This window comes from Aspergillus vadensis (genome assembly GCF_003184925.1).
Source record: "Aspergillus vadensis CBS 113365 unplaced genomic scaffold BO88scaffold_3, whole genome shotgun sequence".
NCBI lineage: Eukaryota > Fungi > Ascomycota > Eurotiomycetes > Eurotiales > Aspergillaceae > Aspergillus > Aspergillus vadensis.
Window position 1 is genome coordinate 678368 of NW_020292041.1, and position 23906 is coordinate 702273.

Genomic DNA, 23906 nt, shown 5'->3' on the forward strand with positions numbered 1-23906 from the left:
TTCCCCATTCAATGGCTTCCACTATCCCTCGGGACCCTGTGCATAGCAATCACTATGTGGACTACGTGATTCGCTACAACTTTGGTGGTGAGACTGGTAAGATGGCGGTGTGCCCCAGGCCAGCAATCCCCGGTGTCGCTCCGACCTAACCACCACTATCTATACTTAGACGCCGCCCATGCGACCGAGCAACTTGATCGACTGCTGCGGAAACTCTTCGAGGTTGGACTGCAGACCGAAGTGAGGCAAGGGGACGAATCGTCGCTGTTGATATTCGTCCGAGCGTCACGGAAGAAGAGCCTGAAGCGTGCCATCTATCAATCACGGTGAGCGCTTGCTCTTTGTACGGTCGGGTTTGGTCATCTCTTACTGATCTGTCTATTTTATTCCACTAGCATTCGCGATTGGCTCTATGGCGTCCGCAATACTGAACCCGAGTCGGAATCCTCAGCGGAGGCCCAGTCGGAATCGGAACGTTTGCGCGTTATCTACCATATGATCACTGTCCCTAAAGAAGCAGGTGGCGCTGGTATCACTCCGAAACATGGCGAATGGAAATGTGTCGATGCGATCTTCCCGCTGCATGATGAGGCCATGAATAAACAATGCATGAAGGACTGGAGCCAGAAGACGTTTTTGTCTGCTGATGATCTGGATCAGATACGCAACACGTTCGGAGAGAATGTAAGGACAAGACCGGCCTTGCATGCGTGCTTGATCTGCAGCTAATGGGTGTTCTACGTACAGGTGGGCTTTTACTTCGCATTCCTACAGTCATACTTTAGGTTCCTTATGTTCCCTGCCGTATTCGGTTTCTCTTGCTGGCTGCTCCTCGGATCCTTCTCCATCATATATGCGGTTGTGAATAGCTTGTGGTGTATCATTTTCATCGAGTACTGGAAGCGCCAGGAGGAGGATCTCAGCTGTCGTTGGCAAACAAAGGGGGTCTCGGTTGTGCGACCCAAGAGACGCGAGTTCAAGCCCGAAAGGGAAGTTCAGGATGAAAGCACTGGTGAGGTCAGGGGGGTATTCCCCGCGACCAGGCGGATGTATAGACAACTGCTGATTGTCCCATTCGCCTTACTGTCCGCGGTTGCATTGGGCGTTATTATCGCCACGTGCTTTGCCATTGAGATCTTCATCTCGGAGGTATACAATGGTCCACTGAAGACCTACTTGGTGAGTCTGAATCGCGGGGATTTCAGAAGGTCCGCTAACAGATCAGGTTTTCATCCCCACCATTCTGCTCTCGGCTCTCATCCCAACGATGAGCTCGGTTCTGGTGTCGATCGCTACGAAGCTCAATGACTACGAGAATTACGAAACTCAGCCTGCATACGATGTGGCTCTGACGCAGAAGGTGTTCATTATCAACTTTATCACCTCGTATCTGCCAATCATTCTCACAGCCTTTGTCTACGTACCTTTCGCGAGCCGGATCGTGCCGTACCTTGATGTCTTCCATCTGACTGTTCGGCCCTTCGTGTCGAAGGAAGATGCAAGCTCACGGAGAACTGAATTCAGTATTGACCCGGACCGTCTGCGCAAGCAGGTGATCTACTTCACCGTCACAGCCCAAGCTGTCAACTTTGCCATGGAGACCATTGTGCCTATGCTGAAGCAGCGCCTTTCCCGCGAATACAAGGAATACAACCGCAGAAAGCAAGGAAAGATTGAGACCGAGGATGGCTCCGAGGCCAAGAAAGAGGCGTTGTTCGACGACCACCCCGACGAGACCAAGTTCCTGACCCGGGTACGCAATGAAGCCGACTTGGAGGACTACGACGTGACTGAAGATCTGCGAGAGATGTGTATCCAGTTCGGATATTTGGCCCTGTTCTCTCCGGTCTGGCCTCTCGTCCCCGTCTCCTTCCTGGTCAACAACTGGGTGGAGCTTCGGTCCGATTTCTTCAAGATCTGCATGGAGTGCAAGAGACCCTGGCCTCAGCGCGCCGACACCATTGGACCCTGGCTGGAAAGCCTCGGCTTCCTGTCGTGGGTCGGCAGCATCACCAGCTCCGCACTTCTCTACATGTTTAGCAACGGCCATGAAGGCCCGAACGGCGAGCCGACCGGTATTCGCGGATGGGCACTGCTCCTGACGATCTTCTTCTCCGAGCACATCTATCTCATGGTGCGGTATGCCATCCGCGCCGCCATGGCCAAACTGGAACCCCCGAACGCCAAGAAGGAGCGTACGGAGCGGTACCTTATGCGCAAGCGGTACTTGGAGTCAACGATCGCGGCGCGCAGCAGTGATGATGAAGGGGATGAGCATGGGCCGGATCATTCCGTGGCAGTCCCTGATATCACGCGGAAGTCCTTGGAAGAAGATGCTCGCGAGTGGTCGACTCATGACGTTGACCCGGCGGAACGGTTCTGGATGCGACAGAAGGGATGGAAGGAGTCAGCGCATGTTGGGGCCACTATCATCAAGACGCTGGCGACCGAGCCCACGGTGAAGAAGGAGCAATAATGGGCTGGAGTGTGTGTCTGATAACGAGAGAGACAGGAGACAATGTGTCATATCGATGACTGGTCGGTGTCACGAACGTAGTATATACATGGGTTATGAGTGGGAGCTGGAACTTCTCTATTGTCTATATGTGTCATGAAGTTTGATCGATGTACTTAATCATTATTCTAGTGCTGGCTAGTATGTTGTTGGTTGATGTGTACTTACTAGTAACAGACTGTCTAAATGTCAGTTCCAAGTACATACATGAATACGTACATATTCTTCCAAAGTGTATCCAAGTAATTGAACACCGAAGATTCTACTATTCTAAAAACAAACCCCCTCATCCACCAAGTTTATAATTTAGTCCAACAGAGGCAGCCAGGCATGCAACGGCAAAACCAGCCTAGACCGCCCCTCCCACCGCCCAAAGCGGCAGAACCTAATCGACCTCGATGAAAAAGCCTCGGATTTTGTCGGATTTTAGAGTATACAGATCCCCAAACACTCATCTGAAATCTGTATAAATATTGACCGCCTTTTGGTGGTATGGGCAGAAAATGGTCGCTGGGACTCGAGCCTGGACTTGGCCATGGCTCACCCAATGACATTACGTCCTACGGTCCAGCCAATTCTCAGCTGAGTCAGAAGACCTTCACCTTCCCCACTGGCCACTGCACTGCAGTTCAGTTCAGGCATCGGCATTCTTGACCCCGATGGATCCGACATTCCTAGTGACACCGCCCGGATGCCGGCGGAGGGATGTACGTGGTAAGTGGTTGAAGATCATTTTATGTCCCGGTGTTGTGCGTGTGTGTGTAGCTCCCGTGGGTGGGGACTTGTTGAGAATTTTTGTTTTATTTGTAGGATATTTGTTATTACTCAGATTGTATTTATCTTGGTGTTTACTGTGTAGTGGGAGATTCCGTGAACTGCCGGCAAACTACTATTTAGGTGACTAAGTTAGTGTTGTTGTGGAAAGCGATGAGTCAGCGCATGCCGGATCAGTCATCAGCCGTGGGTCAGGTAGAACACAGTAGAAACGGAGAAACAAAGAAGTTCGGATTGTTGAGGGGATATTTGTGTAATATTCAGAGTTAAGTTAGGAGGAAGTAACGAGCGAATGAAGAGATAATATATGTTGAGAGAAGCCAGTAAACAAAGACGTGAGTCTCCTTGAAATGCAGGCTTGGACACCTGAGGAAGCAAGGCAAGTAAGTTGACTGACTAGTACTAGTAGTAGTAGTACTACGGTGGTAGTACCAGTGAAGTTCACCGGGGAAAGGGCCCTTTTCCCTCGGCGCCAGCCACTCGCTCTCCTCCATTTTTCCCACACGTCACTTATTTTCTGACTGATCCTTTAACTAATCTTCCCTTTCCCTCTCTCGCCCCCCTCTCCCCCCCTCTCGTGGTCAGCTCTTCCCAGCACTTCCCGTCACAACTCGCTGCTTACGAGATCACTGCCTCTCATAATTACTACTAATCTGCCCACACCCACTTTCCCACCCCCCCGGTTATCACCAATAATAGTCAGCAGTCAAACTGCAATCCAGCTTAGTTAGTCAGTCAAGGCACCTCCCGCGTGAGCAGCCTTTACCTAAACAATTCCCCCTGCCTACTAGCGAAAACGAGCTATCTCCGAACTGGCTCGCTCTCTCTCTCGTTCTCTGCTTACCTCATCGTCCTTCCCCGTTTATCCTACATCGTTCCTCTACATCCTCGCCTCCCCCCTCGAAACTCCCAAAGAAAACGTGTGAATATACTGGCCGAGCTCGTCGTCCGCCCTTCTCCTCTCCGTGAATTGATCCTGTCGTGTCTTTTTTCCGGCGCGTCTCCGTTGTCTTTTGATCTACTGCCTCGATGCAGCCCACACTAGCCCCAGCGCCGCATCCAAGTATGCAAACGTCTGCTCAGGTAAGCAGCCTATGCTTGTCGCGGTTTGTCATCAGATCGCGTCTGTCCCATCTTGGTCTTTCCCCCGTTTCCCCAGATTCACACAGCTCATGTCCCGAGCCGGGAGCTTGAGCTTTCTGGTCGTGTTCGCGACTGCCGTCGCCCTGTCTGTCGGACGAGCGATGCCGGATCACGCCCATGTTTTCGCGACACGGGGGCCCTGAATCGCTCACCGGTCGCGTCAACCGGATATACATGAATCATGGAGTATATAGATGCTAACTGTAGGGTTTCTTGATAGGACCATGCGGATCAGGGTAAGTGAGACCAGCTTCTCATCGCGAAGGAATAGGGGAGAAAAAAAAAAGAGACAAGCCGGAGAAAAATCGCCCCAGCAGTCATCGCGTCATCGCGTTTGCGGGCTTCTTACTGCCTCATTCCACTTCCCTGGCCTCGTATGTGTGTATATTAAATGCTGACTCGCGTGTCTGATCTCCAGTGCTGCATGACCAGCTCCTGGCTGCTCACCAACATCTGTCGCACCCACAGCAGGCACGTCCGCAAGGTCCGACCGCGCAGCCTCCGCACATGCAACCCAACACCACTAGCCCTCGAGACCAGAACAACATCGACCCTGCCATCTCCGGCGCTGCCATGCTTAGTGGCCCCCCTCAAACTCCTCCTCAGCCAGAGCCTACGGGCCAGGAATCCCCCAAGACATATGGCAAGCGACCGCTGTCGACTTCCAAGCGCGCTGCCCAGAACCGGGCCGCACAGGTATAGTGAACCCAATGCCTGGGATTAAGGACTTGGACTGACCAAAACCAGAGAGCTTTCCGTCAGCGCAAGGAGAGCTATATTCGCAAGCTGGAGGAGCAGGTGAAGGAGTTTGATAACACAAACGAGACCATGAAGCAGCTGCAAGCCGAGAACTACCAGCTCCGTGAATATATCATCAACCTGCAATCGCGCTTGTTGGACTCTCAGGGCGAGGTTCCCGAACTGCCCGGCAACATCGACCTGAACCAGCCACGCAATGACATCTCTGTTCCCCCGCCGGGCGCTCCGGCGGCCACCGGTTCCGCGCCAGGTCCTGGTGGTGCACCGCAGCAAATGCAGGTCCCCAACCCCGGTGCTGCCTCGAACGAAGACATGAACTCGCTGAATCGCATCGCGGTTGCTGGCCTGGGAATGCGCAAGCACCCCAATGAGGAGGCAAACTTCCTGGGAAACAACTTCCAGGCTCGTCGCCCGCGCAATGACGACGGACAGCCCGATGGGTCTGACGCCACGAAAACGGAGCCTGGTCACGGGTTGCCCGTGGTATCATGAGTGATCCAGATATGTTCGAACTCGATATTACCCTTGATTGTTGTCGCCATTCCTGTATTCTGTTGATTGCGAACGCCCGAGATATATCATCAGCTGATTGCTTTTCTGTTTCGATATTCCTACCGTTGTCGTATCTTCTGGTGTATGGCGTGATGTAACTAGGTATCCATTCTGGCCCCGGAAGGAGCGGTGTTTTGTGCTTTTCATATTTGATGTTCATCCACAGCGTCATCAGTCACAGGAGTCGCCTGGGACAGAAGAAATGCACCCATAGTTGTGAATGCAGTTGGGTGCTTCTATCCCGTTTGCCGATTGCCCGATGCATTGGCAGTGGGCACAGGAGGCTTCCGGTATTTCCCCGTTTCAACACTTGCATACGATGTTTGTTAGAGAGGGCCCTCTCCTACCAGAGGGTTTCAGGAAAACAGACTGCTCGATTTGCTCATAGTAATCCATCTGTGTCTGCTCTGGACATGCTGCCCTCCTTATCCTCGTTATGTGACAGTTCAAAGACAGAACCGAATATCAATCTATTCCGAACATGGGTGGAGTAAGTACTACTGTACTTTTATGATTCTGTAGATTGTCCATCCATGATTCGACTCTCGATTCTAGCAGCCCGATCCAACAACAAACCAACCAGTGTCCAACCAAGTTTCGGCTTCCCAAATAAAACCACGAACCAATCCACAGTGGGAGCGTTATCTCCAAACCCAACCCCAGAATAAATGCCACTGTGATTAGCGAATGAATCTATTAATAAGTGTTACTAGTAGCTGCATAAGGCCAACCCCGCCAGGCCAGCCAAACCAACCAAGTTTGACCAGTTTGTTTACCCCACTCCTACTTTAGTCGAGTCTCTCTCCCCTCCACTCTGATGCCTCCTGGAACCAAATGTTAGTTCATTGAGTTAAGTTATTTGTTTTGATATTCTCGGCGTCTCTTTCTTCTTTCTCTCTTTATCATTTTACTTTCCTGCTGTGGCCCCCTTCACCAGTATCTGTCACTATCGTTGTTCTTGCTCAGTTTTGTCTTTTCCAGTGATACCCCGATGACAGCAGAATGACTGCTGCTGCGTCTTTACTTGCCGCCGGCGAAGATGCGCCCGCATACCGCCCGCGCAGCTACCAGGTGGAGATGTTTGAGGCAAGTTTGAAGGAGAATATCATTGTCACGGTATGCAAGGTTTACTCTCTCTCTCTGTGGAAGGTTCAGGCTAATATACTGCAGATGGGAACTGGCAGTGGGAAAACTCACATGTATGTTTATTTCTCCACAGTGGAACTTTATTTGAAGTTGACGGTTTCACTGCAGCGCTTTGCTGCGAATCATAAAGGAGCTGGAGAGTAATCCGCACAAGGTGAGAAAATAAATAAAATAGAAGAAGAAGGATGTGAAGTTATTCTTGGCTCATAAGCCATTGACTTATATTCCTTGCCCCAGTTAATCTGGTTCTTAACACCCACTGTCGCCCTATGTCTGCAACAATTCAAATTCATCTCCGACAATATCCCTGCCGTCCGGGCCCGGACCCTCACCAGTCTGGACAAGGTCGAGCTCTGGACCGAGCAGCCTATTTGGGATGCGATCCTGAAGGAGATGCAGGTGGTGGTGTCCACGCATGCGGTTCTTGCCGATGCGATGAGCCATGGGTTCGTCAAGATCACCCAGCTGGGTCTGTTGATTTTCGATGAAGGTATAGTAATGCGATGCTTTAAATCCGGAGGTTATGATGTAGGGGGCTGTGTGTGTGTGTGTGGGTATACGTGTGTTTGTGAGATGAGAATTGCTTATGCCGTGTGTTTTATTGGCAGCCCATCATTGCAATCGACGCCACCCTGCAAATAAGATCATGCAGGACTTTTATCACCCTGCGCTGGAAAGGCATGGCGCGGAAGCTGTGCCCAAGATTCTCGGACTTACGGCTAGTCCGGTGGTGCGATCGAATAAACAGGAGCTACTGTGAGTGTGGGGTTGGCGTGTAGGGCAGGATAGGGCTGACCAGATCAGGAAGATTGAGTCAAATCTTGATGCCGTGTGCAAAACACCACGAACTCATCGGTCAGAGCTTATGACGCATACCCATCGGCCATATTTGCAGCAGATCTTGTTTACCCCGGTGCTGCTCGATGACCTGCAGGCTGGAAGCAGGACTTTGAAAGCTCTTGTGAACGCCTGGACATCTATGAGGCTCGAGGATGATCCATACATCAAGAAGTTGAGAAAGAGCCCTCTTGACGGAAGGGCGTTGCAAAAGGTCCTAGAGTCCGGGAAGACTTACTGTAACGATCAGCTGAAAAGATTTGCGACTAGAAGCTTACACATTTTCGAAGAGCTTGGTGAATGGGCTGCCGACTACTTCATATATGCTTCTGTCGAGCAGCTCAAAGCGAGAGTCGATAATTCGGTGGATAGCATGGGCTGGACCGACGAGGAGAAGGCATATCTATTAGATATCGTCTCGAAGCTACCTACACCGAATATCGATCTCAATCCTTCCGACCCGGATAGAATACCTATTTCACCCAAGTTCCGATCCCTGCTGGAGTTCTTGGATACAAAGGGAGAGCCCAACTTCTCTGGTCTAATATTTGCTAAGCAGAGGGTTACAGTGAGTGTAATGGAAAAACTACTGTCTATTCATCCTGTGACGAAGCATCGTTTTCGATGCGCCTCCTTCGTCGGCTGGTCCGGCGGAGGTAGCAAAGACGTTCTGGGTGAGCTCCTTGACGCCCGTATGCAGCGCGATACACTGAGCGAGTTCCGGAACGGTCAGAAGAACTTGATTATTGCGACGGACGTGCTGGAGGAGGGCATTGATATCAGCGCTTGCAGCGTGGTAGTCTGCTATGATAAGCCACCGAACTTAAAGTCGTTCGTACAGAGACGAGGTCGTGCGCGGCACAGGCAATCCACTTATGCAATCATGTTCTCTACAGATGATGAATCTTCTGCACTGAGCAAGTGGGAGGACTTGGAACAGGCCATGATTGAAGCGTACGAGGATGACGAAAGGCGACTGCGCGAGGCTTGGGCCCTGGAGGCTATCAACGAAGAAGTGGTGGAAAGGTTTGAGGTGCCATCTACTGGGTACGGCCCCGCGCAGCATCTGCAAATTGTGTACAGAGGCTGATATCTCGTTCTAGTGCTGTCTTGACGGCAGACACCGCCGTTGCACACCTCAACCATTTCTGCGCAGTCCTGCCGCGTCAGCCGTATGCGAGTAATGAGCCTGAATTTTCATTCGAGAAGGATGATGCAGATCTACTAAGAGGAACTGTCACATTGCCGTCCTGCGTCCATCCCGGAGTCCGCCGTACTCAGGGCCAGCGATGGTGGCAGACCGAGCGAGCAGCCCGGAAAGAAGCAGCCTTTCAAGCCTATAAACGTCTCTACGAGTTTGGTCTTCTGAGCGATCATCTACTTCCGTTCAAGAGGAATTTAGAGCTCAAAGAGACCGATCATACTAACTTGCCGGCCCTTGTGGAAGTATCGGAACAGTACGATCCATGGGTCGACTGGGCTTGTTCCTGGTCATCCCCTGATGTCCACCAAACGCAAATTGCTATCAAGCACAACGGGAACTCTCACATGTATATCAGGTTGACCAGCCCAACGAGTCTACCGCCGGTTGAACCGATGACCTTATTCTGGGACAGCGACACAACCTATACGTTAGCGTTTGACAAACCGAAGCGAATGAAAGAGATCGCCGCCGACAGCATTGAAAATATGAGACTGGCAACAGCACTATACCTCCAAGCTGCAAGCTCTAGACAACCGAGACCCGAACAAGACTTTGTGACTCTGTTTGGGCCCGACCTTCCCGACCTTGAGTTGGCAGAATGGCTCAAGAAGCACGTCGGAGACGAGCCTGCTCTAGATGTCTACTCTCGCAAGGACTTTCCTACGATTATGGGCATTGTGCGGGACCGCTTACGCTACAATGAGCCTATGGTATTCAAACGGTGGGTTGTGTCTGGCCAAGATGACACACCCATAGTCGAGCTCGAATGCGACGCGTTCCCAAAGCGACGAAATCTTTTGCACCGGCAAACATTAGCTGCTAAGCAGCCTGATACTGAAACCCCTGATATCTCCTCAAAGATCCGTCTTATTCTTGCGGACAATTGCACCATAGACAGACTTCCCTACGCCGAAACCATCTTCGGCCGCTTCATATCAGTTATACTGGATAGACTAGAAGCCACATTGGTTGCGACTAGACTATGCGAGACCATTCTCCGCGATCTTGAATTCTCCAGCATTCGTCATGTCATCACGGCCATCACCGCGCCCAGCGCGCAATCACTCACCAACTACCAGCGATACGAGTTCTTCGGCGACTCAGTCCTGAAATTCACCGTCTCATGCCAGCTCTTCTTCCAGCACCCCAACTGGCACGAAGGCTACCTCTCCGAAGGACGAGACGAGATCGTCCAAAACTCCCGTCTCGCAAGAGCGGCCCTCGACACCGGCCTCGACGCCTTCATCATGAACAAGACGTTCACTCCCCGGAAATGGAGCGCCCCCCTCATATCCGAAAAGATCAGCCTCACCCCAAAACAACGAACAATATCCACCAAAGTCCTCGCCGACGTAGTCGAAGCCCTAATCGGAGCCTCCTACATCGACGGCGGCTTCGCCGCCGCCCACGCCTGCATCCATCGCTTCCTCCCCGAAGTGAACCTCGAGCACATCGACCGCACCATCACCACCGCCCCCTCAACCCCAGAAGGCACCACCAACCACACCCTAAACGACGACCACCTAATGAAGCACATCGGCTACACCTTCACTCACAAATTCCTCCTCGTCGAATCCCTCACCCACCCATCCTGCCAATTCGACACCACCACCCAATCCTACCAACGGCTCGAATTCCTCGGCGACGCCGTCCTCGACATGGCCATCATGTCGACTCTCCTCTCCCACCCGCACGAAATCCCGCAGGGCCAAATGACCAAGATAAAACACGCCGTCGTGAACGCCAACCTCCTCGCCTTCTTCTGCATGGGATTCGCCCTCACTGAAAAACGCTCCACCGTACAAATCACCCCCTCGGGAACCGCCTCCCTCAACCCCTCCTCTACAGACCACAAACTCGAACTCTGGCGCTTCATGCGCTACCAGGGCGCCCATCTCCAAACAGCCCGAGACGCAGCCATAGCCCGCCACACCGCGCTCCGCAAGGATATCATCCACGGCCTTCAACACTCCCCGTCATACCCCTGGAAATACCTCTCCCAGCTCAACGCGGATAAATTCTTCTCCGATATCATCGAGAGTATCCTGGGCGCTATATTCATCGATTCGCATGGAAATCTGGCCGAGTGTGAGAAGTTCCTGGAACGCTTGGGGCTGTTGTGGTATTTGAGGAGGATTTTGAAGGATGAGGTCGATGTCATGCATCCGAGGAATATTGCGCAGCAGATGGCTAAGGGGGAGATTAAGTTCGAGGTTGTGAGGGTGGTGAATGGGGGTGGTACTGCTGGTACTGCTGGTGGGGAGGATGATGGGGCGACGTATCGGTGTACGGTGACGATGGCGGGCGTGGAGGGAGTAGCTGTTCTTGTGGAGGGGTGTATGACTAGTGAGGAGGCGGAGATTACGGCGGCGGAGAGGGCTGTGGAGATTCTTGTGGGGAGGGGATGTAGTTTGTGATGAAGTAGATTGATAAATGGGGATGTTGGGTTATTTGGAGTTAGGTTTAAGGGTGATGTTTGTAGTTGAGCGATCTTTTGGATATGAGAATGACATACACACCACTGACTGGCTATACTTTGAATATAGTCTGGATGATATGACCTGGTATTGGTAATAATGCCACACGAATAAACTAACTACATTACAGAACAGCCTTCAGCGGCATATCATCAACCCTTCCTTCTTCCACCCTTCGCCCGAGATCGCGTTACCCTCTTACTGGGTTGTGGTTCGGGCTCTTCCTCTACCTCATTCTCACTCTCCGCAGATTCCTCTGCCTGTTCCTCCGACGTCTCAGCTCCCTCACTGTGCGACTCGAGCTGATCATCCTCGCTACCCGTAGCAGCCACCATGACGCCGTCATCCGTTACATCTCCTCCCACGGACGAGCGGGTCTCTGTGCCATCAACACTGCCACTGGAGATAGTGGACGACTGCTGCTGTTCCTTGCGGATGCCCGCCAGGACCTTCTTCGCCTCGCTTTCCTCGCCGTTCCATGCGCCACAACTCCCGCAACGCCAACGGCCTAGTTCTTCAAGTGTCTTGATACCCGGGGGCGCCTGACCGTTGACAATTCGACAGGTGGAGCAGATCAACGCGAGCCGGTTCTTGGGCTGGGTTTCATCTTCGCCTAGCAATACGTCCAGCAGGCGGTCGTACCAGTGGGACTGTTCCACATACTGTGGAGGCGTACTGGAGAATGCGTTCGGAGCGAATCCGGGCTCTTCGAGGCCCACGTTCATGCTTGGCGACCTCTGCTGCTGTGGTTGTTGCTGGCCTGGGAAATTCTGCGGAGACTGCTGGTGGTGCTGGAATGCGACTGGCGGGGTGGCAGGCGGTTGAGGGGAAGGAGGGAATTGCTGCGGTGCTGGTCGTCGGATATTCGCTGTCGGGGGCGGGGGGATACCCGTGCGCTGGACTTGCTGCTGCTGCTGAGATGGTTGCCTGCGCTTCGCTCCCTCGGACTTGTTGCGCTTCGCATCGCCAGACTTGACCGAGTTCGAGCGCGCGGGTTTGGGCGATTCTCCGCCGTACTTTTCCAGCAGCTGTTGGGTGGAGTTCCAGCGCGTGGCGGTCTTCAGGTCCTCGATGGTTTTCTCGCGCTGTTTGTGGAGATCGTCGAGGTAGGCCTGGGTTTTGGAGATGCGGTAGTCATAGTAGCGGGTGGAGATGGTACGGATGAGGTAGATCCTGTAGGAGAATTGTGGTTAGGAGCAGTGATGCAGGTGTGACGCTCCGCAATAGGGGTGGGGTGGGGTGGCAGGTCGCAGTGAGGGAGTAGATCAGGGGGCATCGTGGACGTACAGGATTGGGCCACCGATAATCGCGCCGTATTCTGTGATTCCCCAATTCTGCCATCCGAGGACTAGAGCAATGATGATGGAGTAGAGGAGGTAGGCGAAGGTGGTGTAGAGGGTCCAGAGAGCTTTGAAGCGGCGGGCATGTTGGCGGTGGAGGTCGAGGCGAGTGGTGGCTCGGGTGATCTTGGTGGAGAGGGCAGCAAGAGCTTTTTCAAAGGATGCTGGAGAGGTGTCCTCGGCCTAAACATGAGGAAATGGTGAGTTGGTGGATTGGAGACTGGCGGTGGATGGGAACTGGACTTACCCTGAAGGGCCACAGGGACACCATGACGGGCTATCTGTCTAGGGAGTGTGTTGGGGAGTAATCTAATCGAATAATACAGGTCGCACTAGGAGAAGGACATGGTAACTGAACAATAAGAAGCTGAAAGAAGGACCAGGGTGGAATGGAGAGAAGAGAAAGAGAGGGAAGGAAAGGAAAAGAGAGGCGGAGAAGAAGGCGTGAAGAGGAAGAGCGAGTGGATGCAGGCAGAAAGTGAGACTCGCTCCATCGACGTCAACGTCAGCAGCTCCCGCGCACAGACCAACGTCTTTCATACTTTCTATCTTCCTTCTCTTTTCCACCCTCTTTTCTTCCACTCCCCGTCTCTTCCACTCACCGCTACTACTATACCCCGCTGCTTCAACTTCACTACTGTGTTCCTTTCTCTTGAGGACATGTTTTCAACCTCATAATCTTAAGCATGATCCCGTTAGATTGCCAAATAAGGCTCTGACACAATGATCTCTCTCTCGCCGTCAGTCTCCGCATCGAACTGGACAACATCAATTCCAGTATTAATCCAGGCCGACCTCGGTGAATAATATATACCCGGCCACTTTTAGAGTGCGCGCAATAGTTTTCATATCAATCTAGAGACTTCAGCAGCTTCCGCGTTATCATCCAGTCACGCTGCCCGCGTGACTCGCAGGTCTCATTGCTTGTTTCAGAACTCAGTTGGTTCTGCTCCACATTACACCTGAGTAGAGAATTCCCAACGTCTTGCGGACACAGTAATGACTCCGTTCGAAGCCAGACTGGAGGCAGCTATCTATAAAGGTCTTGGTCTCGTGACGAGAATACGGCCTAGTATTTCCGCAAACCTTTTTGCAAGCCTTATGGTCTTTCCTGCAAAACGACTTTGGAGCTAGGCACTTTGTGACGGGATTGCCCCGTTTCTGTTCCGCACCATTGCGTGTGGATTGCACCTGCGGTGCATCCAAGCAAGGGTCTTCGGAGGTCTCCCTGTCTGCCAACATTCCGTCATGCTCGCCACTCTCTGGTCGGGAGATCTCTAGATACCTTCTAGTGCATTGCCGACATACTGGTAGGTATCCTAACAGGCCTCGCGTAACCTCGAACCCCTTCACTTCTCGTCGGTATCATAAGCCCGGTTATCATGAAGTGTTATGGTAGCCCTTGTAGCTTCTACCCAGTCTGGTAATGACCACAGTCATGATCGTCCCGCTGTCGAAGCCGCAGTCATCTATTCATCCAAGGAAGGTTACGTCGGATACGGCTTTCTGCATAAACACATCGTCTAGCTCAAGGGCTCGCATATGACACAGCCCCAGGTGGCTCGCACGCTGCCGCAGGGCTGCTGCCAGTGCACCTTCTCAGCCTTCATCTTTTGGGCCTTATTCTTGGCTATATGTCGACCTGCCAAGCCTCCAATGCCCGTAAGCGCGCCCAAATCGTCCGACAGACCCGCCTGAGCGGATTCTCCCCACAAGCAGAAGTCTGTCATCGCTCTAGGTCCAACGTCATTATAGTCGTCCAGGAATGTCGCAGTGAATTGGGGCTTGGTAGACACTTTCGTATCTTGCAAGGGTCATCTCGCTCCTGGGGTTCGTTCACTCTTGCAACTCAGTTCTACGTCCAGGTAGCACTGATGCCTCAGAATCATCCGAACTGAAGATCCAAGATGATGCATATTTGGGATCGGCGTCGATCCTCATTGTATGAATTGCTGGGATGTCCGGGGAAGTGGGCGATGTCGCAGGGATGTTACATTGGGGAAAGTATATCGTCCTTCCCGTCGTCTTTATTTGGCATTGCCTTACGGCACCAGCTCGTATTCCTGAACTCCGCCTTCCCTAATTATTCGACTTCACTGGTCTGGCAAATCATTCGATCTGTCATTTCCAATGAACATTATGAGCATCATACATTATGAGCACGGTATTGAGTCGCATTAAAACATGCCACTATGTAGGGACCATCACCGGCATCGAGTGCGGCCTGCAATCCCCGTCGACATGGACTTCTCGTATTCACGCAACAACACGAGCTCTCCACCGTACCGTTCCTACGATTGGAGAGTGAAAGATCTCCGACTCGCCGTCGCATCGACTCGATGCTGAAGGTTTGAGACCTGCATCTCACCCTCACGTGCCCACCATGAGATGTCATAAATATCGGTCCCGATTTAGCAATCAACCATTGAGATGCCTTCTATTCGACTCTCGGCGGCGCCGGAAAGTACATTCAGAGATCCCTGTCTCATGACGTCGGTTCAATTAGTCTACACTCGGCTGTAGGCGAGAGGTCGTGAATCCAATCGACGTCAACTAATGTCATGGTACGCCTGAAGCCGTGGCAGGGTGTCTACGGCCCGGCAGGAAGTGAGACAGATACGAAGAGCCAGAGGCCGCATGACAACCTCGACAAAATATAGTATATATGGCTCAGTACAAGGAGCGAAAGGAAAAGGTATAAAGCAGACCTTCTCCCTCGACATTCCAGGACTATCCAGCAACACAACAGCATTCCATTCCAACTTGTCTCTTGACCATCATCATCAATAAATCATCTAACTCCACCTTCAATCAAACACCGCCTCCTTACCTCAAGATGAAGTCGATCAGTGCCGTCCTCATTGCCCTCCTGGCCACCTCCGTCTCTGCGGGCCCTATTATCCCCGCTGTGACCATCGCCCTGGCCAACGACCAGACTGGTGCACAAGGCAGTGCCGCCGTCCCCGCCGACGGCAGTGTGCAGAGCATCTCGGCTCTGTACGGCAACACCGGAGTCGGCTCCGGTGGTGTGGTCAAGGCGTCGTCGGCGCAATTGACCAATTTCCAGGCGAACACCAACTGCGTGATCACGAACTACGGATCGGTCCTGGCCACCCTGAACTCCCGGAGCACCTATGTGGATCTGGACGGAAACCCGAGTGCTGCGCAGCCGGTGGACCTGAGTGCTGCCACTGTCAAGTGCACTGTCTAGACGCTATCGTTATAGTGGCATGCCGCTTAGGATATATGGTGAGGGGGGTTAGACTTTGGGTCATATTGATCAGAAGGTGTCAATGAGGTTGCGTATAAGGGGGAGATAATGAAGGATTTCGGGTTACTCATGTCGATATACAAACAATGAAGTGAATCTTCTGCCATGCCATGACATGTAGTTCTCATAACTGTCCCCGTAGAGATCATCACAATGCAGTAGATCCCACACCATCTGTTGCCAAGCACCAGTCAATAGCAGAATATATTAGAGTTGTTCTTGACAAATGACAGCCGGCCCACAATAAAACCTTATCTAGCGGCCAAACCTATCCGAGGGCCATAGCTTGCCTGTCTGGCTCCGGATCCGAATCCCCGGACATCTCCTCCGTTGCTCAACCGAGGGTGAACCTGCCTCTACAATTGTCTGTGCGTATCCCAGGCTCCGTCGCAAAGGTCATCCTCAATGCATCAAACACCTCTATAGATACCATCATGATTCCGCGGAGAGAATAGTATCAAATTAGTCGTCGGCCAACAGTCAGCATCAAACAAACACCCTGCCTCACTCCATAATTACATAGATGATAACTACATCGGTTTACATTCCCAGACCAGAATATCCCACCACGCGACCAACTGCTCATCAAGTGATTGAACTGCTCTCAGCTGTCCCCAAATTCGTCACTACAAACCAACACGACAATCTCCCGTGGGCCTCGAGAATCCTTGCTTTGTTCGTAGCGTTGCAGCTCCGCACCGGATGGCTCCAGACCCTTGCAGGTGCCGCTCTCAACCAAGGATTCAATGATGAACATATCAGAACTTTATCTGCGGTTGATTGAGGGTTAGGTCTATGCAGCCCCGGAAATGTTTTCTCCTACATCCACATCTCGTTCGGATATAGGACTTCAACTTCAGCAGTTGAGCTACACACATTCAAGTCGAGTCTTTGTTATACTCATACCCATAGCATAGCCCTCACATCAACCCTATACCATATAAACCACCTCCCACCATCACCACCACATCGTAACTCATGGCACCCAAACCATCTTCAAACCAAACAATGACCAATCCACCACCATGAATACCACCACCACAACAACAGAACCATCCGCCTCCACCCTCTCCCAACCCGACATCTACACCTCCATATCCCTCCTCTCCATCTCCGCCTTCACCTGCCTCCTCCTATACTACCTCATCTTCGACCTCTCCTTCTTCACCCTCACCCCCAACAACCCCCTAAAAGCACCAATCTCAACCACAACCACAACCACTATCCTAACAACAACAACAACAACAACAACAACAACAACAACAACAACAACAACAACAACAACAACAACAACAACAACAACCCTCCTCTCCACCATCTTCACCACCCTCCTCCTCTTCAACCTCCCCCCCAACAACCCCGCCGTCCGAATAACCTCCGCCATCCTCCTCGTCCTGACCACCACCTCCTCCAGCATATCCAACACCCTCCTCCTCTACTTCTCCCTCCCCCTAATAACAATCCACCAAAAACCCTCCGCCTACTTCCAACTAAAGGCCCAACGATTCCTCCTCTACGGCATAGTCGCCTCCATCCTCCTCTTCCAACTCCCCCACGTCATCGTCGCCCCCGCGGCAGCCACACTCTACAAGAATGGTCGCTGGTCGCACGCAGTTACTATCCTCGAGCGCATCTCGGTGACGGCTTACTGCGGGAGGGAGATACTTCTCCTCGGGTGTTATGCCTGGGGTGTGGTGAGGTATCTTCGGCCTGTTATACACTACCACTACAAGTACTACCGATCCCAACCCAATACCGGATATAGAAACGGACATGGAAATGGAAACGGGACACAACTCCTCTACACCCTCCTAATGGCCGGCAGCATCTCGCTCATCCTGAACATAGCCAACATCGTGGCCGTATATGTGGTTCACACCGCCGCAGCAATGGCTTTCTTCCCCTTCGTGGTTAGTACGAAGGTGCTGGTTGAGGGTGTCGCGGTGGGGAGGCTTGTGGGGTTTATTATTGGGAAGAAGAGTACTTCTCTTCATTACTACTATCAACAGCAGAATAGTAGTATATATTCAGTTACTGGGTGTGGGAGTCAGTCGAGGAGGGGGAGTACACAGCCGCTTATTATGCAGAGGGGTTCTGCTGCGATGATGTCTGGGGGAGTGGGGAGTAGTATTGGGATTGGGGAGGGTAAGGATGGTGGTTATGGTAGTGAAGGGGAAGGAAGTCCTGGGGGTGCTTGGGGCAGGGAAAAGGAGTGGTGGTATAGGAGCAGGGTTGGGTCTGTTGATGCGGTGGTGTCTGTGACGGAGCCGCCGGTGGCTCATTCAGCGGAGCATTTGGTGCAGGAGGTGGTGGATTTAGAGGGTGGTGTTGGTGCTGGTGTTGGTATTAGTCGGCGGACGTCGGTTGTATAATTGGGTGGGATTGTTGAGGGGGATGACTTTGTATAATGTTTCTGAGATATTGGTATGGGGTGTTGTTTGTGATTATATTATATCCTGGGTTGTGATTAGATATATTGTGATTTATGAGGATCTTGTGTGAAACGTTGAAGTGGTTCTCGCATACATTCTACATCTACATACTAATGCTTTCCACTGAGGTGAGTTATAACACGCGTAGCTGTTGATCATTTGTCATGATATCACACGTGATATAGTATACAAAAGGGATAGACACCAGCAAATTCTCGCTAAAGCTTTCAAGGGTAGAACGAAGAGTGGAAAAGATGGTAAAAGCTGAATAGATATCCGAACTTGCTATATGGCTGTACGTGTGCTCATAGACCATTAAACATAACATAATGCATAAACCGACCACCCAACCAAGCCATGATAGATGAAGGACTCAGATCCCATGAGTTCAAAACACAAAGATATGAGCCTAGACAAATCAACTAATGGGGTATACATGGACAAAGAAATGTAGAATAAGACGAGGCTCCAATCAGGTCGAACAGACGTAGAATACCGATCATTCATTTTCTTTCGTCATGTCGCGGTCGTGACTTTTGTGTGCTGTTGTAAAGTAGATGTAGATAATCATGCGCTCAAATGCATGACAAGAAATGTACAGCATAATCTCCGTGTGGATATACGCTATTTTGAGATCGGAGAGGGTAGTAATGATGAGAGAGGCAAATTGGTGGTACTACTGCTTCTCGGGAATAGGCGTGAACCAGCCGCCTTGTTCCCAGTCGCAGCCTGGATGATACGTGGCAGCGTTTCTTGTATCCCCCGTTTGGAGGCCTTCAAAAAGAACGTTAAGTCGGTTGAAGTTGATGGGCTTCATGACCCAGCCATCGAAGCCTGCATCAACATATAAGGACATGTCCTTCTCTAATAGAGAGGCGGAAACTGCAAATATGGGGATTCGGTTGTTAAGTTTTGCGACTGATGAGAGTGCAGTCGAATCGGACGAGGTTTCGAACTCGCGAATCATTTTGGTCGAGTTGATACCATCCACGATCGGCATCTATCTCGCATTAGCCTATCTATATTGACAATAACCTGGGAAAGGCCTACCTGGATATCCATCAAGACAACATCATATTGCGCGGAATCGGCTCGGTATGCAGCTGCGCATTCTTCACCGTTTACTGTCAGTTGAACGGTGTGGCCTAGCTTTCCGAGCCTCTTCTGTACAATCTTGCCATTGATAGGGTCGTCTTCGGCCACGAGAACGCGGTACTTGCCAGACGGGGCTTGAGCGTCCGAGCCTGCAGGAGCACTCGTTGGAGCGGGACCTGCAGGGCCTGCGCTAGTGTTTGCCGGTTTGTCGGATATGGTCAGATTTTGCACGTTTTTCTGCAAAGCACGTGTGACGTCATCCAATCTTTCAGGGGTTGAAGGCAGCGTAACGAGCTTCCGGCGATCCGAAGAGGGAAGCAGACCAGCAGCTTCGTCTTTCGTACGATCAATAGATTCCTCTGCTACCAGTTTGGCGTCCAGCTCGTCTGCAGACGGGCTGTTGGCGCCGCGATAGCTACCACTGCGTCGCCATCCATCACTTGGTGCAGACGAGCTGCTGTCGACCAAGATAAACTCTTCCTTGGCCTCAAAAGGGATGGCGCCATCGTCCTGCGTTGACGGCTGTGGTGTTTCGGGATGGTTAGAATCCGTGTCCTCTGGAGTAGCAAATTGTAGCGAAATCTGGAAACGGCTACCCTTGCCCTCCTCCGACCGCACTGTAAGCTGACCGTGGGTATTCCGTACAATGCGAGACACCAAAGCGAGCCCCAAACCGAGGACGCCTTTCTGGCGTTCAGTCTCAGTATGCTGCGAATGATTGTTGGGATCTCGGTCGAAAAAGTAGCTGTCGTCCTCTGAGGAGACCTGCTCCAGTTCCTGGAACATTGTCTCCAGCATAGCGGACGACATTCCGATCCCCGTATCAAGCACTGTCATGTGTATGGTTGCAAACCCTGGCTCTGGATTGCCAGGGGCTCGCCACATTTCGACGGTGACGCCACCCGTAGTTGTATGCTGGATAGCATTTGAGATCAGATTCGAAATTGCTTGCCGAACACGCCGTTCATCGCCCATAACGGTCTTTGGAAGGCCGGGATGGGCGTGGACAGTATAGTCAATGCCTTTCCGGTTCGCCTCGGCGGAAAACATGCTGGTCGCTTCCTTGAAACATAACGGCAGATCGAAGGGTTCATCTTTGATCAAATTGTGTCCCTTTTCGGTGTTGGTCAGGTCCAACAGGTCGTTGATGACGTAGATCAATGATTTGGAGGCGGAGTATGATTTGGTAAGATTGTCGCGAGTCTCCGTGTCCAAAGCACCTTCGAGAGCAATCTCTAGATAATTGACAATGGCATTCAGCGGGGTTCGGACTTCGTGGGCTGAATTAGCCAGAAGCAGCTTCGTCAACTGCGAGCCTTCCAGCGCAGCCTCCTGTTGTCTCCATACTTTGATGAATTTGCCATAGACCAGGCATAAAACGGCTGCAGTCTCTACTTCCGATTCGCTCCATTCACGAGCCCGGTCCATGACAGTCTCAGTCCAGACCTGGAAACTCGCGCGAGGCTCGAGGTGACCATTTTGTAGGAGTTTCGTATAAGGATTGCCACCCCATTTGATCGTCGTCAGCTCGCCTTTGCGAAAGAAGACGATAAAGTCCTTCCCATCGGCTGACAGAGGCACGTACAACATGCCCGAGATCTCCTTGAAGCCCGGCGGGTAACTCAAGTCTGGAAAGTCCTTCTTCACATGATGCGACGCAACGACGGAATTGAGCTGGCGGATCTTGAGAAACTCTAGCAGAGCCAACATCTCCTGTGACTCGGTTGACTTTCCGAGGATCTTGGTCTCCCCTCTGATAGACAATGCGCCGTAGTCCGCATCAAAAAGCTTCAGCAAGTCATCCGATGAGGCAATTATATAACCCGAGGGGTTTGCATCCGTAGGAATGGTGTTGAGGAGCTTGCGTGCCTGGAGACGTGATGCGTAAGAGAGACGCTCAATGTTCCGAGAGAGTGTGTCACCGATCAACCGACACATTTTCCGAATCGGGAAAGGTACTCTCATGCCGGCGTCCCCATAGGAGTGGCAGGAGATCAGACCCCATAGATCATGCGTGTTGTTTATGCTGATCGACATGGATGCACGGACCCCCATGTTCGCTAAGTACTTGATGTGGATAGGCGACATTGCACGCAAGTAGGCATGCGTCATGTCCAGAGGTGTCTTGAGATCCTTGATGCCTCGACAGACCAACCGTGAGCTCATCTGCTCACGGTCGTAGAGTATGCGTACTTTGTTGAGGCGATACAAGTCGCGGGCTTGCTTCGGAATATCCGACGACGGGAAATGTAATCCCTTATACAAGTCCTTGGTCATTCTCGTGTCGACTAGTTCTGCGACCACATCTCCATTGGCCTCGCTATCAAATTGATATATCATCACGCGGTGAAATCCCGTCAACTCTTTAACTATGCCAATTGTGATGTTGAGCAAAGCGTCCATGTTCTGGGCATCGCCAAGCTGATCCTGAATCTGGCTAACAATACTGAACACCTCCATGGCAGCTGCCTCACCCCTCCGTCTGCGTGCATTCCGAAGCACTCGTAGCGGCTGGCTAATGTTCACAGTGCTGCTTGCTAACTGATCAGGCGTTGGCTCAAAGCCCAAGGTATCTGTCGGGGATGTAGGTGTTGTGCGTCCAGCAACGTTGAGAGGGTTAATGCGGTCGTCCTCCAATTCGAACTCACATATGAGCACATCCCTGTGAGCGGGGTTTACATGAATGGCACACCAAAAGCGTCGAGGCCGGCCAAATCGATCCTTGACAGCAAGGATGAATACCTCTGGGCCATCACTAACGGGGTCATATGCATCGTCTCTAATGAAATCGATGTGATCGAGGAGAATGTCGGTCTGATCGTCTTGCAGGAGGTCAGAGAAACTCTCCAGCGCGAAAAGGTTGCTTGGCGAGTGACCCAGAATAGCCTCAGAATTCTCACTAGCTACATGGACCGCTAGAGAACCCTCAGGCGTTTCGCGCAAAACAAGCATGACGCCAAAGGTCTGCACGGCGCCCGGGATGTGGATCGGTTCGTCTTCACAGGCCCGAAAAGAATCAGGTGTATTGCCTGTTATAACAGCATGACCGGCCGCCGTGACCACGTGCTGGAACCGCGAAGTAACAAGACTCGCATGGCCCTCTGCCGGCGCCACTTTCCTGTACGTGGAGCTTTCGTCCGGCGGAACGTCTCGCTCGGCAGCGCTCGAGGCCGGCGAGAAAGCATCAAGAGACTGCTGTGAGAGCCGACCGGTGGATTCAGGACTATGGACAGGCGCGTTGGGAGACGGATTGGTATGTGGCGAACTAGTAGGTTGTGAACTCAATTGGTCCCAAGTATCGGCGTCGATAATTGAATAAGAGCGAGCACCACTTCGCGGAGAACGGATTTCATTTGGTATGCTTTGCTGGGTAGTGTCTGTAGAAACGGGATTAAAAGAGATAATTGACCGAATAGGGTATACCCGGTCCGTGCCGCCTACAGTCGTACCGTCCATGGAGGTATTGTGGCCTTGATCTGGAACAGTAGTCTCTTTGTCGTGTGTCGGCGGTACTTCGGGGGCATGAGGGTCGAGATCCGTGCCCCGACCTGTCGAGGCGGGGGGGTTGTTCGAATCCATTTTCGGACTAGGGGGGAAGAGCAGTGGCCCGGTAGAAAATTGTGTGCTCTCCACGTAAGCTTAATGTGACATTGGCGAGTTGTGACTATGGGGTGGCCTGGGCGATGCGAAGCAAGTGGTTCAACCGGAGTAGAATGCTGTCCTCCCAGTCCACCGCGGGGAATAATCACGGTCGGTTGTCCAGGGCAGCCAGCGGGGTGAAACTGCTCGATATGGGGGAACGGGGCCGCAATGGGATACTCGACGCACAAGGTGACGCGGGGTAGGACAAATTCGGAGGATATGGGGAGGAGTCTGGAGTATACTGATGAAGGGTTAGCGGTGACTTGGCAAGCTGAAACAATGTAGCTAATACTGTAACCACTACTCATCCAGATGGGGGAGGGTAAGAGCCAAACACATACTAACAGTAGTAGGTGAAGAGGGGAAGGTCGAGACCGGGGGGGAGGGGTGTGGTGGCAGGCGGGCTGATAGTGAGGAGCAATATATTACCACTATATAGAATAATGAATGGTCACAGAGGCGAAAGTGATATAGTTCGTCGCACAGCCCGAACAGTCAAATGGAGACCGGTTACCGACCGAGAGGGTAAGGTATTTCGGGAATCCAAACGCCCCTTAGCGAGGGTTCCAGCGAAGAAACAAGCAAGACGGAGCAAGTCAGAGGGGGAGGAAAAAGAATCAGTTTCATGGAGACGGACTGGACTGTCTTTCGTTCCCCAGATGGCCCGGATGCCTTCTTTGGGGTTAGCGGCCAGCCGTTGGTGGCCAGAAGTTGGCAGA

The 23906-nt window shown here is 52.0% G+C and overlaps 7 protein-coding genes across 7 annotated transcripts; 5 read left to right on the plus strand and 2 right to left on the minus strand.

The window, feature by feature from the left end:
- Positions 1–11: 11 nt before the first annotated feature.
- BO88DRAFT_381465 (anoctamin family protein) lies at positions 12–2771 on the plus strand (the record flags this gene model as incomplete). The annotated part of the gene is made up of 5 exons (XM_025704584.1): positions 12–96; positions 170–326; positions 396–684; positions 748–1179; positions 1226–2771. 5 exons carry the CDS (start codon positions 12–14, stop codon positions 2474–2476), a joined length of 2214 nt encoding a protein of 737 aa, XP_025566485.1. The 3' UTR covers positions 2477–2771.
- A 1547-nt stretch (positions 2772–4318) lies between these two features.
- On the plus strand, positions 4319–5683 carry BO88DRAFT_332558 (uncharacterized protein; the record flags this gene model as incomplete). The annotated part of the gene is made up of 4 exons (XM_025702729.1): positions 4319–4372; positions 4653–4668; positions 4851–5128; positions 5180–5683. The coding sequence occupies 4 exons, from the start codon at positions 4319–4321 to the stop codon at positions 5681–5683; spliced, it is 852 nt and encodes a 283-aa protein (XP_025566486.1).
- Positions 5684–6600: 917 nt separating this feature from the next.
- Positions 6601–11347, plus strand: BO88DRAFT_381470 (putative RNA helicase/RNAse III; the record flags this gene model as incomplete). The annotated part of the gene is made up of 7 exons (XM_025704585.1): positions 6601–6859; positions 6914–6942; positions 6998–7043; positions 7127–7379; positions 7498–7645; positions 7694–8773; positions 8830–11347. The coding sequence occupies exons 1-7, from the start codon at positions 6746–6748 to the stop codon at positions 11345–11347; spliced, it is 4188 nt and encodes a 1395-aa protein (XP_025566487.1). The 5' UTR covers positions 6601–6745.
- Positions 11348–11429: 82 nt separating this feature from the next.
- BO88DRAFT_401807 (uncharacterized protein) lies at positions 11430–13207 on the minus strand. Its single transcript, XM_025705932.1, has 3 exons — positions 12995–13207; positions 12695–12930; positions 11430–12580 (listed from the first exon to the last, which is right to left on the minus strand). Exons 1-3 carry the CDS (start codon positions 13016–13018, stop codon positions 11560–11562), a joined length of 1281 nt encoding a protein of 426 aa, XP_025566488.1. The 5' UTR covers positions 13019–13207; the 3' UTR covers positions 11430–11559.
- A 2156-nt stretch (positions 13208–15363) lies between these two features.
- On the plus strand, positions 15364–16062 carry BO88DRAFT_167708 (uncharacterized protein). The gene has a single exon (XM_025701637.1). The coding sequence runs from the start codon at positions 15584–15586 to the stop codon at positions 15956–15958; it is 375 nt and encodes a 124-aa protein (XP_025566489.1). The 5' UTR covers positions 15364–15583; the 3' UTR covers positions 15959–16062.
- Positions 16063–16861: 799 nt separating this feature from the next.
- Positions 16862–18478, plus strand: BO88DRAFT_485040 (uncharacterized protein). The gene has a single exon (XM_025712318.1). It carries the CDS (start codon positions 17044–17046, stop codon positions 18388–18390), a length of 1347 nt encoding a protein of 448 aa, XP_025566490.1. The 5' UTR covers positions 16862–17043; the 3' UTR covers positions 18391–18478.
- Positions 18479–18952: 474 nt separating this feature from the next.
- On the minus strand, positions 18953–23351 carry fphA (putative sensor histidine kinase/response regulator). The gene is made up of 2 exons (XM_025701638.1): positions 19501–23351; positions 18953–19450 (listed from the first exon to the last, which is right to left on the minus strand). Exons 1-2 carry the CDS (start codon positions 23122–23124, stop codon positions 19127–19129), a joined length of 3948 nt encoding a protein of 1315 aa, XP_025566491.1. The 5' UTR covers positions 23125–23351; the 3' UTR covers positions 18953–19126.
- Between the last annotated feature and the right edge of the window lie 555 nt (positions 23352–23906).

Bases quoted from the DNA above. Each gene is read 5' to 3' on its own strand.
- BO88DRAFT_401807 (XM_025705932.1), bottom strand. From the start codon at position 13,018: ATGGTGTCCCTGTGGCCCTTCAGG. The intron at 12,931-12,994 runs GTAAGTCCAGTT...CCTCATGTTTAG, and splicing joins TGTCCCTGTGGCCCTTCAGG to GCCGAGGACACCTCTCCAGC. The intron at 12,581-12,694 runs GTACGTCCACGA...ATTCTCCTACAG, and splicing joins ATTATCGGTGGCCCAATCCT to GATCTACCTCATCCGTACCA.
- fphA (XM_025701638.1), bottom strand. From the start codon at position 23,124: ATGGATTCGAACAACCCCCCCGCCTCGACAGGTCGGGGCACGGATCTC. The intron at 19,451-19,500 runs GTAGGCCTTTCC...AATGCGAGATAG, and splicing joins TTGTCTTGATGGATATCCAG to ATGCCGATCGTGGATGGTAT.
- BO88DRAFT_167708 (XM_025701637.1), top strand. From the start codon at position 15,584: ATGAAGTCGATCAGTGCCGTCCTCATTGCCCTCCTGGCCACCTCCGTC.
- BO88DRAFT_485040 (XM_025712318.1), top strand. From the start codon at position 17,044: ATGAATACCACCACCACAACAACAGAACCATCCGCCTCCACCCTCTCC.